Here is a 15,461-nt window from a genome sequence, read left to right as displayed (position 1 = left end):
AATTTGAGAGCATGTAGTCAAGGTTAACGAACGAGTTTTCAGCGGACGAACCAAACCACACAGCGCCACGGTGGCTGGTGGACTAGTTTTTAGAGGATGAACACCAAACCACTCAGTCGAACAGCGCCACGGTGGCTGGCGGACTAATTTTCCACACCCACTTTCTTTGAGTGCAGACGTGATTTGTTATCGAGTGAAGTACTTTTGCTCTTATGAGACTTAAAAAGACCCCACCACGGGCTAGTGTTAAGCCGAAGAGGACACGAAAGAAAATTACGGTCAAGCAGAAGGAGATCATCGAAAAACACAAACGAGGTGTGCGTTTGTGTGACTTCGCCTCCCAGTACCAGTACGCTAAGTCGACCATTGATACGTGTAGGTAACAGTGTTTCTGTGTTGTCTAAGCTACGGTCTCAGGCAACAGAAGAGGTTGAAAAACTTCTGTTGATTTGGATTAATGAAAATCAGCTAGCAGGGGACAGTGTGAGTGAGGGTAATATCGCCGAGAAAGCACGGCAACTTCACTCGGATATCATCAAGAGGCAACTTGTAAATTTCTCCACTGTGAGACTAATAAAGGCAAATCCAATCCAATCCAACTACATCAACGACCATCACAAAGATAAATAAAACGACTATTATACAGTACAGTTTATTTAATTACAATCAATGTAGCACATTTATTATACATAAAAAAGTGTATTTTGTGTAGTTTTAAGGCTTTTTTTGTAGAAAATTATGTTTTATGGGGACCTAGGAATGGATGATTCTAATTTTTAATGGTGTCTTATAGGAAAATAAATGTTCGGCAGACGAACTTTTCACCTTACACACACTCTCTGGGAACCAATTAAGTTCGTGAGCTGAGGTATCACTGGACTACAAGGCACGCCTTCAATGAATGAACAGTTTTCAAAATATAATATATGAATATATAAAACTTTTCCAAATATAAGGCACACTACATTATACTTAACATGTACACCGTAACAGTTGTAAAGTATTTATTCTTTTGACTGTCACCATTTTTGATTTTTTTTTTTTTAATGTTTTAGAATGCGGAAAATCACGATTTTTTACATTTTTACAAAAATTACAACATCTCCATTTTTAAAATTATTTACAAATTTAGAACATCTCCATTTTAGATTTAAAAAAATATAGAAAATTGCCATTTTTGAAAATTGGGGGCTCATTCAGTCAATGACCCTTATACTAATTTGCTGTTCCTAATAGAGCCTCAAGATGGCGGCACTTTGCACCCGCAGGTAACAGCGCTACTGCCCAATGTATTCATTCTACATGTGGGCCAGACGTTATTGATTTTTTGACAGAGGCTGCGGGCAGGATGAAAATTGACCGCAGGCCGCATTTTGCCCCCCGAGCTGGACTTTGGATATGCCTGCCAGACAGTATATGCGGTGCAGTTTTATGGCACATATATCCAATTTACTCTGAACAACTCAACCCACTTGTGTTCCTTTCCTCTTTCTGAAAGATCTCAAGATAACGCCTAAGTCTAATTCCGAAAGCAGTACAATGGTCAAGGAAGCATGTCAGTGTGCTACATCTCAACTCAAAGATAAGCTTTGTTTGTCAGGGAAAATGACTTGATTTTAGCACGGGTAATGAAATTACTGAGTCATCATTGGGTTCCATTTTCTCCAAATCAAATCTTAAGACTCCACACTCTCTTCCACCCAAGAGACTGTTTTTTATCATCTGTGGGTGCTGCTGTTTTGGTTAGCAACTATATGTTCCAGAATATTTCAGTTGCAAACGAAATTCAGCTCTCAATTGTCATGGAATTTCTGAGTCGGTCGAGCCATTAGCGTTGATTTTGGATCCTGCCAATCTTGCGTTGAGCCAGTTATCATCAACTTCTTGTGAATCTCCTTTCATTACTAAGCACATAATCCCACCAGATCTCATCGGCCTGACCCTGGTGCACGCGGGTTGTTTGGATTTGCGTGGTTATCTGCGCTCTCTTCAGCTAAAAGGATGGACTTGAGCTTATCATTGCACTTTGATAAGGGTAATAGCAAACAAGAGGGTGTAGAGAGAGAGGCCTCTACTGCAGGAAGGGTGGGAGATTTGAGGGGTGTGCATGGGTCCCGGGCGTTTTGCCTTTTATCATCACCAATACTCAGCTCGTAAGTGTGTGTCTGGCTTCATTTCTCGGTTTATTCAGACTCGTTTTTTTTTTTTTTTTTTTTTTTTTTTTTTTTTTCATTGATTTCCAATGATCCTAAAAATCTTTGTGGACCTAAACTGCAATCGTGCAGCCTGACGGGTCATGCTGGTTCATTGCTGCTATCAAGAAATGACCATATATGTGAGCAAATGTTAGCCTGATTGTTTTGTTTTCTTTTTCTATTTGTTTGTTGCGAGTCAACATTTTGGTTGCAAGTGAATTTTACTTATGCCGCCATGTGAGTGAAGTGGCGGTAAAAATAAATAAAAAAATCAAGGTACCATAGTCTGTGTCTTTGTGATGTCATGTTATTTAGTTTTTTTTTTTTGTTCTTTTGACTTCAAGACGGCGCCGCGAGAGTGGCTGCCTTTGCAGCAGCTCCTGTGTTTTGCTTTTCTACTTTCATTTCTTTCATAACTTTGCTGCTGTGAAATGTAAATTTCTCCACTGCGAGACTAATATAGGCAAATCCAATGCAATCCATGTCCTTCAAAGTGAATGTGAAACTGCATGGATGAATGGATGGCAGACCAAAGCGCGACACAGGGGGAGGATGAATTCCATCTTAAAAGTGTGCTTGATTCACTCCCATTTCCTGTTGTGTGCAATGTTTCTATATAAACAAACAATATGGAAGACTAGACGTTTCTTTGCCGTTGATCAAGATGCACCAGACAGATGGGGGGAAAAAAATAAGAACTTAAATTGTGCCCTTAGTTGGAATCCTTTCCGTTGTGCCGCTCTCCTCTCATCAAGGCCTTTTCAACTTGAAGCCACGTTGCCACTAACAACCACTTTCTCTTTCTGGACTACAACATTTGCACGTAGCGGCAATGAGTTCAAAGCATGAAGCCTCACACACACACACACACACACACACACACACACACACACACACACACACACACACACACACGCAGGCTTGCCATGATTTACAACATGATAGTAATCTCATTTATACGCCTCTATGACTTTACTTATATGACTTGTGTTTTTTTTTCTTCCCTTCTTCCAGTAAATCTTCCTGGTTTTGAGAGGGTGTTAGTGCTTTTCACCGTGAGATATCCCTGTTTGGGTTATTAAAAAAGACGACTGATTTAGTGAGGCCACACTGCATGGAAAAAAAAGAAAGAAAAGCGAGAAAAGGTAAGGCCAAGTAGGGCAGAGAAAGGAAATAGTTTTCTGGCATGTCTGATTGTGACTTATGGTACTTGATTTTAATAACTTGGACCTCGTGTTGCATCAGCGCAACAGCTTTTAGAGCGTCATTTTTGTTTGTCACGGGCCTTTTGAAAGATCCTTATCCGGTGGAAGTTTAGTGCTTGGAGACAGAGATAAGACAGTATGACAAGTACGGACAAAAAAAAAGGTTGCGTGTGGAGTTGATTTGATGACTTGTTGCATTGTGTCGACCCCCCCCCCCCCCCCCCCCCTGCTTTGCAGACAGACTGAAAGATAAAACGTCCATCTGTGTGGCCACTCTGATATATGCGAGTCAAAACAGTCAGTCTGTGTGTCAATGTGACTTGGCACAGGAGGCCTCTGGAAAGGCCACGTAATCTTTTTTTCTGGCCAAAGCAGCAGGAAGTGTTGAAACATTCTCTTGGAGTGAATGAATTCTTCTTAATCCAACAAACAAATCACCTTTTTTTCCGGTGCATCAGCAAGACTAAAAACTCTTGAACATGAATACCCTGGTGAAGATGGATGCAGACATGCATCCATAGGGGTTTTGCACCCAACTTCCCCCAACACCACTAAAGTACAACGTCCAACTTTTCAATTTGTATGTCATATATTGAAGCACATTTTCATGGGAGCAATGAATAGAGCACAGCATCGTACTGATCGTAGATTTCGCCATGCTGTATTCCCTAGCCAGATCAAACACTCGCACACCTCCTTCATATTTTGCGATTATTTCTTTCTTAAATGCAATAGTTGTACGCACTACTTTTCTTTTGTCACTTTTAGCAGCACTTACTTTCTTTGGAGGCATGATTAGGTGCTAAAACTCTTCGTACACCTATATTAAATGCGAGAGCAAAACGCAGCACATCCGCTAGCGACAACAGGTCACGGAGAGAGCGATACACCCATACGCCGCTCAGCACCCCACCCTCGCGTACGCACTCACGCGTCGTATTGGCATTCGAACACCGATTGGTGTTCGAACGCCAAAGCAAGAATATCTCGAATATTTTGTTCAAACTCCGATTTGTTTCGAGTGAGGCGTTCGAGAACCGAGGTACCACTGTACAGCAAAATACATTGACGTGATGGAAGGACCGCTACAATGCGTCTTTTTTACGGTCATGGGGCGGTCCTTTAGTGACGTCACGTACGGACTCATCACCAACTCAAAAACAAGATTTCCTGAATATTCAGCGCGAGTCTTAAAACGGAAAATATAGCTATATGCGGTGGAATCTTTGTAAAATACGCTCAGTAGAAGTCATTTGAAGCCATTTTACAAATTATGGACACAACTTGTCTCGAGACGTCGGTTGTCCTTTCAGAGTTAAAACAAATATGCCCTTGCATGTTGTGAAAATGTGTTTGTACGACACAAGATTAGTTGGCAAATGAACGACCCTGGAACAGATTATTTCTAACCCAATCAAACAAGCCACATTCAGTGCCATAACAGCATTTCGGGACATTACATTTCTTATTGTATGCGTGCAATGGTCGACTTAGCATACTGGTACTGGGACACTAAGTCTGGAAATCTTCTTCTGCTCGACCGTAATTTTGTTTTGTGTCCTCTTCGGCTCAACACTAGCCTGCGGTGGGGTCTTTTTCGGTTCCATAATAGAAAATGTATCATTGATAAGAAACCACGTATGCACTCAGAGAAGGATTGTGTGAAAAAGTAGTCCGGCAGCCACGGTGGAGCTGTTCGGCCGTGTGGTTTGGGGTTCATCCGCTGAACACTAGTCCGCCAGCCATTGTGGTGCTCCGTGTGTTTCCCGAAAACTAGTTTGTATGCCATTATATTCTCGCGAATTTAATGTTCGTAAAGCGAAAAGTTCGTTAGCTAAAGCGTTCGTAAGCCACTGTATATATAAAAAAAATCCTGGTGTCCCCTCATTCCCCCTCGACTGGTGTCCGTCCCTCATTCAGTTTGAGTCCTCGACCAGAGGCCAGGAGCCTTGAGGGATGAATTTTGACACAACAATATAATACATCCCGATTTACAGTATAGCGCTTTCACTCCAGCTACAGCTGTAAGAAAGCCTTCAACAAAACTGTTTACAGTAAACAGTAAAATAGTAAACACAACACATCACATAAAACACACACATTTGTTCAAACTTTCCCTTCATCTGCTTTTTTTTTATTCAAAGCAGTTTGAGATGTTGTCACACATGAATAAAAATAAGTTAACAAGTGTTAATATGAGGACATGAAAACAAAATCATAAAAACTGCAGGCTTTGGCAGCCCGTCCAGGCGGCACGTCAGCCCATGGCTGGCCCCTCCTGTCCGACCCGCCTCGCTTTCCTTCCCCTCCATCGAGTCTAATTCCCATCTAATGAAATGGCTTCTGAAGCCAAGCCCGATGCTCTTATTAAATAAGGTAAGCTCCACTCGCACACACACACACACACACACACACACACACACACACACACACACACACACACACACACACACACACACACACACACACACACACACACACACACACACACACAAGCAGAAAGGAGAGGGTATGTTGTGCTCACGGAAAGACCTGCTGAGCATCCAGGATCTCTTAAGCTTAGGAATGTAAAGCCTTTACGAATATAACGCACTTCTACGCACCTCTTTTTTTGTCTCAAAATTAATGATGGTCCAAATCATTTTGTGTGAGTCACACAAAGGTGAAATTAATGCAAATGATAGTTAGGCTTAGTTGATGGAAAGACGAGTACCTTTGGTAGCTCGTTGAAGTTAGTTGTTATGAAACATTCCTTAAGGTTGCCTTCATGGTTAGAAGTAGGTTGCTACAATATGTTGTACAAGTAAGTACCTACGTACTTACAACCTAAAACACTTCTCTCCTGCGTTCACAAACCCGATATAGAATACTTAGAGGAAATTTACTTCATTTAACTCAGTAGGTAGTCAATAGTTAACTAACTAATAAGGTGGGTCATTATTTAGAAAGGTGTAGCTAGGCGATAGGTAGCTAAAGCCCGGATAAATACAGAGAGTTGTGTCAGGAAGGGCATCCGATGTCAAAGCTTGGCCAAAACAAACATGCAAATCAGACCTCTGAAGATGAAGGTCAGTGATTCGCTGCGGCCGCCCCTTGAAGGGAAACACTGAAAGGAAAAGAAGAAGTAGAAGATAGGTAGCCAGCTAGTAATGTAGGTCGATATTTAGAAAGGTGTAGATGTGTAGCTAGCTAGTAAGCTAGCTCGGTATTTAGAAAGATGTATGTAGTAGATAGGTAGCTAGCTAGTAAGCAAGGTTGGTATTTAGTAAGGTAAGTACATTGGTAGGCGATAAGATAGTATCTTGGGAGCTAGTTATACAGGCAAGTTGGCAGATGAGTATGCAGGAATTAACTTGTTTGAACGCTTTCGTGGCGGTGAAAACCCCCAATGTAAAATATTTTATGACCGGTAGTTCCTTTTGTTTCATGTCAGGGGACACCATCAGCATTTCTGACCTGTATCCTTCTTCCAGAGTGCTTATCCCCCATTCTGGGGAGGATCTTCTTGCTTGGTTCCCCTCATGAATTCCGTTTAATCCCTTGTGGATTATTCCACACCACTTCTGCCTTTGTGTGAGACACTGTGAGCAGCCACGGATCTGCAGAGAAGGTGCATTTAAAACCATTAGCTGTGGCCGATACCCTCAGACAAGTGTAATAACATTGCATCAGGCTGGTTTAATGATATCACAACTAAAGAACTGAAAAGAATGGCAACCGCCGCCGAAGCCAACCTCATAAAAGCACTCTGTGCCGCTGCTGACCCGAAACACTGTTGGATTTCTCAAGTTCACATTTTGTAGGCTGGAAGTCGCATTATCCTTTTAACAGTCTTTATTTTTTATATTTTTTTTCTTCTCCGGCGGCCCACGAGAAGCATATTTTCCACAGTCTGAACACCAAGCGGGAAGAAGAAAATGAGTGTCTTCCCCGAATCAGTACAAAACTTTTAGTCAGACGAGGCTTGTGGCTGCAATTAGCGACGCTTATGATGTGCTTCTGGAGATAAAGTTTGATGAAATCGCTCCAAAAGCCGCAGATCTGCTTTCCTAGACACACGCATACACACATTGAAGACATCGCCAGAAAGCTGTAAAAGGTGTCACTTTCTTTGGGAACAGAACTTCAATTCAACTAAATGTTTGAGCAACCGCAACATGTAAAGGCTTGAAATGGGGCAAAACATCAGCATAAAAAGAGCCGTGCGGCAAATCAGATGGCCTGTTTCTTAATGGTGGCAAAAACCTTCTGACACTTTAATTTGGATTTATTGTCAGCAGTTATTGTGGATCAGAGGGAAGCGAAAAAGGTTCATCAAGATAATTATTTTGACCCAGTTTGGCCTTGCAGATGGCTGTTTCGTCTCTGGTTAATAGTAATGATGTGTAATTGGAGCACTCCTTTGAGACATCTGCCCAAAAAAACAAGGCTGGCAGAAGGCTATCTGATGAGTTGCCAAAGTAACAGAACATTTTATTCTGGGGTATGATTTTTTTTTGTGACAATAACATAATCTTGAGCATTCCCGTCAAATCCTACTGAAAGTTTCCATTGGGCAGCACAAAAGATGCAAATATTTTCTTCTTCCTTTTTGTTTTGTTAATAATTTAACTTATTTGCTGCCATTCCCGAATTCATCAATTGAAAAGTGTAACATGGAGCGCCATTCCCGAATTTGTTCGGTTTTAATTTTTCATGCGGGGGGGGGGGGGGTGGGTGCCTATAATAATAATAATAATAATAATCTTCTTTTCCTTTTGGCTTTTCCCCTCAGGGGTCGCCACAGCGAATCAGTGTCCTCCATCTATCCCGGTTTTGTGCATCCTCTTCTCTCACACCAGCTACCTTCATGTCTTTTCTGATGAAAGAAGAGTCTAAGGTTTCTTACGGTGTATTGAATATGTATGTAGTCCTAAAACTCAATATTCTGTGGGTCCTGCAATTTGAGTGAAAATGGCAAAAACCCTGGAACTGAAGTGGACACATTTTTGCACATCGACTGGCAGTCAATGAGTTAACTAGAAGAAAATCACAACAATTTAGCAAATATCCAGCTCATTTCTTCAAGTTCTTAACAATTCCCATGCAACAGTTCTCTTTGGATGACACAAAATGAGGCTTTTGGTCAGTTTCTGGAAAGTTTTTTCCTATTCGTTTCTTTAGATTCCCATTTAAGATGAATCTTTTTTTCATCAATTTTCTAAAATGGCAACAATCAACAAAAGGAGGAAAGTTGACTGTCAATGCCAATTCAATGCCAATATTCATGTTTCAAATGAACCCAAACACATGTTGAAGATAATTGAAATTAAACTAAAAAAAACAAATGTGAAACAATAGCTGGCTGAAATTTATTTCAATTAATTGCTGTTATATGTAAAGAATGTCCCCCAAGGTTGGTGTTTGAAGCAACTTGATAAAAGTGTTTGTCTTTGGCGACAGTTTTCAGTAACTATCCAATCTTCCACCGAGATCTTGTGTAAACCAGCTGGATCAAAGCTTTGAGTGTTGAAGTCTTTGTTGTGGTCCACCCACACTTGGGACACAAAAGGCCAGTCTTGCTCGCCCACACCCAACTCCTCCTACCTGCCTTTGATACTGATCTCGGTCAACTAAACCTATAACTTTGTCCGACTTCTTACTATTTGTTTCACCTTTTTCTCAACGATGTAAGTTAGGCCTTTTTTTGAGGGGGGTGCTTTCATTGGTCCCAGATGTAGCTTTTAAGCATGCGCATGAACTGCGTGTGACCGCACCGTGTTCTCATATGGCGGGTGACTGCGTTTCAATGTGGCTCCTGATGATTTGGGGCGGTTCCTTCATAGAACACTTATGACAAGATGTCAGCTGGCTTTTTTTTTTAGTGGGATGCGCACATTTAATTAGAGTGTTTCTGGAAATAGTGGCTGGGGTGTCTATTTAAGGAGAGGCCTTTTATTTCCCTCTTCGCATCTTTAATATGGTCTCTAATAGTGCCCATAGAACATTTGGTCCCTCACTTGAATGCATGGGCAGAGTCTGTTAAACGTGGCCATCGATGGTTGCCAACAGTCTCTGAAAATCACCCCCTCTTTCCTTTACGGTTGCCCATTTTCCTCTCTTTATGCCAGTCTGCTTCTCCTTTGACATCTTGTTTTTGTGTTTCCCCTTAAGAAAAAGAAGAGCATACAGTCAAGCCTCAGTTTTCAACGATAATCCGTTCCAGAAACCTATTTGAAAACCAATTTGGTTGAAAACGGAAATATTTTCCATTATAATCAATGTAATCAATGTCTGCTTTTTTTAAATCGCGATTGGAACTCTACGTGAAGATAACGCATCAGTCACAATGAGACGTGACACAAGGAAGTGACGTATAAGGAAGCAGAAGGGAGGCTAGAGATGCATTCAGGTGCCCTCAGTTAGGTTAAGAACCCATTTTTAGGTGTAAACTGAGGCATTAAAAACCCAAAATCTTTGGTCGAAAACCGAATTCGTCAAGAACCAAGACGTTCGAAAATCGAGTTTTGACTGTAACAGCATTACAATAACCCAAAGTGGGTGAAATTGCTAACCCAGCTCTGGTTCAAAAACACTGAGCCAATGCTGGGTTGGGTCAACATAGAGGTCAACATCGAGGTATCTAACCAGTCGATCGCAATTGACTGGTTTTCCGTGGTCAGTTCCCAAGTCGAATTTAGTTTGAGTGTATTTGAAAAAATAAATAAAAATACAAAAACAGGTTACCTTGAATGACCTGTGTTACCGGAGGTTGTTAGTGGTGTGATATCATGAGAGGCTAGCTCTCATCCGGACAGGACAAGAAGTGCAATGGACGACAGGTTTGGATACAAACAAAAGGTTTTAATCAAGGGTTCCAGGGGGAATTCACAAGCAACAAAGGTTTGAATAGTGTCTCTTCCAATACCTATCAAAATAAAGTCTCTTCTGATACTTAAATCCAAATAAAGTCTCTTCTGAGGTAAAACTGAAGACGGAGTTCTTTTACAAGAGTCTCTAGGCCTCACCTCTCTTGACGTCCTCCTCATGTAGCCTAGCCACCTTAGCTAGGTTCAAATCCAGTGTCCAGTCGTGTGGTCCCAACTGGCAATGAGTTCCACGCAGCAATCAACTTCTTCACAGAGCACAGCAATCGAGCTTGTCTTTCGCCAAGCTCCACACTCAGAGGCTCTCTGCCTTAAGAGCCTTGCTTGCCAATCAAGCCCTGATCAGCTGCAGGTGTGTGGTTTTAATTGCTGCCATCCACCAGGTGGGGCCAAGACTCTCTCTGGGTGAGAGCCATCTTAGGGGGATTTGCCCTCCAGGACACAGCCTCTCGTGACATCACAGTGGTCATGTGTGTGTGCGTGTGTGTGGGGTGTGTGTGTGTGTGTGTGTGTGTGTGTGTGTGTGTGTGTGTGTGTGTGTGTGTGTGTGTGTGTGTGTGTGTGTGTGTGTGTGTGTGTGTGTGTGTGTGCGTGCGTGTGTGTGTGTGTGTGTGTGTGTGTGTGTGTGTGTGTGTGTGTGTGTGTGTCTAAATTGCAACCACACAGTTTTGCTAAGATTAGTGTGTGTTGTGTAAGATTAGTGACTGTTGTGTACTATACACGGACACACACAATTCCTTCATTCATTTTCGCGCTAGGTCCGTGTGATTCGGGAATCAGCTCACTGGCGCCGGCTCATATAACATTGTTGTTAATGCGTGTGCACACGTATCTTGAGGCTGCGTTTCAACATGCCTACCGGCAAATGGAAATGCGAACGTTTCTATGGTTGTCTGCCTAGACGCGTGTGGGAAAGTGGGCCCAAGCATGAAAAACACTTGTTAACAGAAGCCGTGATCAGTGATAAAGCGCTGGCTGGCCTTAATATCTCCCTACTTCGCCCGTTGAGCATTTACTGTGAGAAAAAGGCAGATAAGCGGCAAAACTAAAAGGGAAGGGCATTTAGTGGGTAATAATTGGTTTGGAGGCACGCTGAGAGCGGCAGGGATAAGGTGGAGCAGGCAGAAGAAGGAGTACAACGCTGTGGGAATGGAGGTGTTTACCCACGCCAGACGGGACAGACTCGGACATGGGAACACACTTTTGCCCAAACTAAACATGGCCGCTGCCTTTGTGCAATTTGCAGGCAACAGAACTCACCCGCCATCCGTCATTCACTTCCATTTGTTTTTTTTAATGATGTAGTGTGGAGGGAGGTCATATCTAAGACATCAACATTGTTGATTATGCATTTTGGCACCAAAGCGGAACTGTGTGGAAGAGCATTATGCAGATTTTCTAGTTGAAAGAATGCCACTAAGTCCTTGCTTCCTGTTTTCTTGCATTGGCCACCACAATCCAAAGGTCTCTGACATTCTTTGGTCAAAATACAACCAGGATCAAGAATCCGGCGCTTTTGATATCCACTTGTTGCATTCCATTTGCGGAAATGCGCTCTTGCTAACGTTGCAGCTTTTCTCAACCCTCAAGTAACTTTTTAAGAAAAACTTTTGTTAACGACAAATCCAGCTGCCACTTTTGTGGTCTTATTTGGGGCGCTTAGGGGGGGGGGATTCTTGATACTCTGCAGATATTTGGCGTCCAGACTGCTAATGGCTGGCGCTTGCTAAACGACACCACTCATTGAACTTGATTGACATTTATGGCCAGCCCTTTGTTTCAGTTCTGCTTTTTCTTAATGTGCTCTTTAAATAAAATTGAGTCAAATTGACTTCAGTGGTAACCATGATATTATTTTTTTCACGATTTAAACAAAAAAAAAATGTTTCTATGTGTTCGAAAACACACTGAATACATTGTTAAAAACTCACTAGGGGCAGTCCGAGTGAGATTGTTCACCTTCGGTGGGCGAATCTATAAACTGCCGTGATTTTGGCAAGTTGTTTTTCTTGAGGTGTATTCCGCCATCTTGTGGTGTTGGTCCGCAATGATTCCTAGTTTGTAAAATTTCAAGATGAGGTTGGCAATTTTGCACATACGTTGTAATGAGATGGAATAAATACAAAGTCCCCCTTGACCAGAATTATAACGTTGCCTTTTGTGTATTGCCCTCCTTCTATTTTTAGGACGCTGATTCCTCTTCTTGATGCTGATACTGGTCTGTTGGTGCTGGCTGGCATGGTAACACTCACATGTTTCTGATAATTGGATAGCAGAGAAAAGCACCCCCCTCCCGAGGTTATTTGTATTTTGAGATGTTATGTTTGAACAGGGGGACACAGTGGCGGACTGCTTCGAAATGTCAACTTCAGAGCCCTTCCTCTCTCAAGGCGAGTTCACTTTAAAAAAGAAATTCTTTGTAGCTATTATTAAAAATCAATATTAATTTGTTGAATGCTTTTATTATTATATTCTCTACAGCACAGGTGTCAAAGTCAAGGGTCGGGGGCCAAATCTGGCCTGCCACATCATTTTATTCGGCCGTGAAAGCAAATCAAGCATGTCAAGTGCCATGATGCTTGCTAAAGTGCGAACCAAATTTTCAAATTGTCTCATGTAAACCAAAATATTTTTACAATTTGTAGTCATTGAATTGTTCTTGTTTCACAAATAATATTGGATTCAAATATGGCAGGGACCTATCATAGCAGAGTCCGGCACCGCCATGTCTGGACAGTGGGGATATATATATATATATATATATATATATATATATATATATATATATATATATATATATATAGGGCCTAAACTACCAGTAAGACTTTAGTTTGCTGACAAAGTTTCTTGGATAAGAAGCGAAACGTCCGACACCTTCAAAGAAGTACAGATGACGGCTGAAGAAACCTTTTCATCGACATGAACACATCTATTCACATATGCGGTGATGCGGTCATGATCCCGAATCTCCTCCTGAATGTTCTCATTCCCAACTGTGTGTTTAGCCAATGATTGTGTTCCTTGATCCAACTGTAGTGAGCCACTGTCTGACTGACATGTCAAGCCGCGGCATCGCCATGGTACCCAAGCTGGCCTTGGACGTCATGTCTTGCGAAGTCATGCGAGTACTCCAGCTGACCGATAACTACATTGTGCCCATCAGCTATCAAGTGCCTCGCAAGGTTTTACTTCTTTAAAGTAAAGGTTTTACTTTTTTTATACAAAATAAAATGACATTTACGGGTTGTGTGTGTGATGAATTAGAATTCCGGCCATGATTTCCACGCTGACCTCTACCCTGACACGGCAGGCTTCAGTCCGGCCATGGATGCGGCAGAGTGGTGGCAGGGGGGGAACAAGCAGGTAATGGACATTCTTCTTAACAAGATTGATGGATGGAGACACATGAAAGCTCCAAATACTGCTATGGTTTATACTCAGGTACAGAAAGTCAGCCTGCATCCAGACAAACAACCCAAAGCTGCCAAGGTTCCATCAAACAAGCCAACCCTGGCAAGGAAGGATCTTAGCAGCGGCGACAGCAAGGTAAGAGTATATTCATAATGGGTAGCATTAGAGAAAAGTCAACAAAGCTCGATCCAAAAAAGCTACCATATTTTCCGGGGTATAAGGCGCACCCAAAAGCCTTAATTTTCTTCAAAAGATGACTCTGCGCCTTGCGCCTTATATATTAAGTAATATTGAGCCTCAACACATCTCACAACTTATTTCAGGAGCCAGTGACTGTCTTCATCTCCACGATGCTGCCGTCTTAATAAGACCAGACGCGTGGATGTGTCTTTTTATTTCTTTTATTTCTGCAACACAGTATGGCAGAAGGGATGGGTGAAGTCGCATGGGTTTCGTCTTGTGATTAACTGCGCAACAGAAAAGCACTATGAAGCCAATGTGCTTCAAAGTTCCACTCGACAAAACGTTAATTAAATAATGACACAAAAAGTAATCTGGACTCGAAATCAATAAGGGAACTAATTAGATAACACTAGACAGTACAAAAGGGGAAATAAAATAAGATATTGTCATAAAAATGCGCGTTAATCCAGACCATCAGAGAAATGCGACTCACCCTAAATCTCGTCCAGATTGTTCTGGAAACTATGGGTGGGACACACTGTGGACCGTTGCGTCACTTCCATCATAATTTAATAATATTAGTGTACAACTCCGTTACATATATACAGTAAAGTCTCGTTATACTGATATTCTCGGGAGTTAGAAAAAATGTCGATATATCCGTACTGTCGATATATCCATTCTGCGCCGAACTGCATTAACAAAAGCCGCCAAAAGAGGGCATCCAAGTGCCATATAAGAAACGGAGCTGGCCATGAGCTCGCCATTTTGTGCCTCTTTTTTTTGGGTGAGAGATGTTCCCCCAATGTTGCCTCAAAATGGCACATATAATTCTTTAATCGATTGCAAACATGTATGCTTTCCTCTTCAGAACTACAGTGTATTTGAATCATATTCATAACTGGATGTGTAACAAGAAAGCATATTATCCGTATCTGAAGCCATTGTTTGGATTCACAATCAATGCAAGACGTCTTGGCGTGAAGTCATTTTTATTGGTGTTTTGCATTTGAATAAAGACTGACATTGGTTGTCCTTTAATACACAGTTTGGAATGTACGGTAATTTTCAAAATCATCACGCTTCAGCAGACAAAACAAGAAACATTGTTGCAAAAAACTATTGCATTCATATACAGTACAGTGGGCATGTACATAACACAACAGGGAAACTGCAACGCTTACATCTTACTGTATTATGTATGCAATTTAAAAAAGGCATCAATCTTCTTCTGCTTCCCATTTTTACCTTTTAACACAAACACTTCAATCTCGTCTGCTACACACAAGCTAGCGTCTGAAAATGAAAATGGCTCTGCTACACGGCAGCTGGTCACGTAACAAACTCACGTGACCTAGTCACGTGACCAGGTCCACCAATGGTGCGACCGATGGCGCGACCGATGCCGTGTATCGATATAAACATAGCAAAATGGCTGGCAGGAAATGAAAAAGAGCACCGTAGTAACCGGATTATCGTAAAAACCACGAATCGTACTAAACGGAACTTATTATACATAAAAAGACTAGAAATGAGCACGGGAAATGAAAACAGTGTCGTAATAAGCAGTATTATCAATATAAACGATATCGATATAACGA

At 41.8% G+C, this 15,461-nt stretch overlaps 1 protein-coding gene across 3 annotated transcripts in view; it reads left to right on the top strand.

The window, feature by feature from the left end:
- The window catches only part of coro7 (coronin 7), a 113,198-nt gene that overhangs the window by 75,481 nt on the left and 22,256 nt on the right, over positions 1 to 15,461 (top strand). For all 3 annotated transcript variants that reach the window (XM_089019317.1, XM_089019316.1, XM_089019315.1), the window contains exons 10-14: positions 12,453 to 12,507; positions 12,599 to 12,656; positions 13,303 to 13,448; positions 13,531 to 13,629; positions 13,708 to 13,812. In XM_089019317.1, coding sequence (XP_088875443.1) covers positions 12,453 to 12,507; positions 12,599 to 12,656; positions 13,303 to 13,448; positions 13,531 to 13,629; positions 13,708 to 13,812 — 463 coding nt within the window. The remainder of the gene's footprint in view (positions 1 to 12,452; positions 12,508 to 12,598; positions 12,657 to 13,302; positions 13,449 to 13,530; positions 13,630 to 13,707; positions 13,813 to 15,461) is intronic.

This window comes from Hippocampus bargibanti, linkage group LG17 (genome assembly GCF_051943395.1).
Source record: "Hippocampus bargibanti isolate YZ-2025 linkage group LG17, ASM5194339v1, whole genome shotgun sequence".
NCBI lineage: Eukaryota > Metazoa > Chordata > Actinopteri > Syngnathiformes > Syngnathidae > Hippocampus > Hippocampus bargibanti.
Note: the sequence above shows the minus strand (reverse complement) of the source record. Positions and strands in the feature narration are given on the sequence as shown.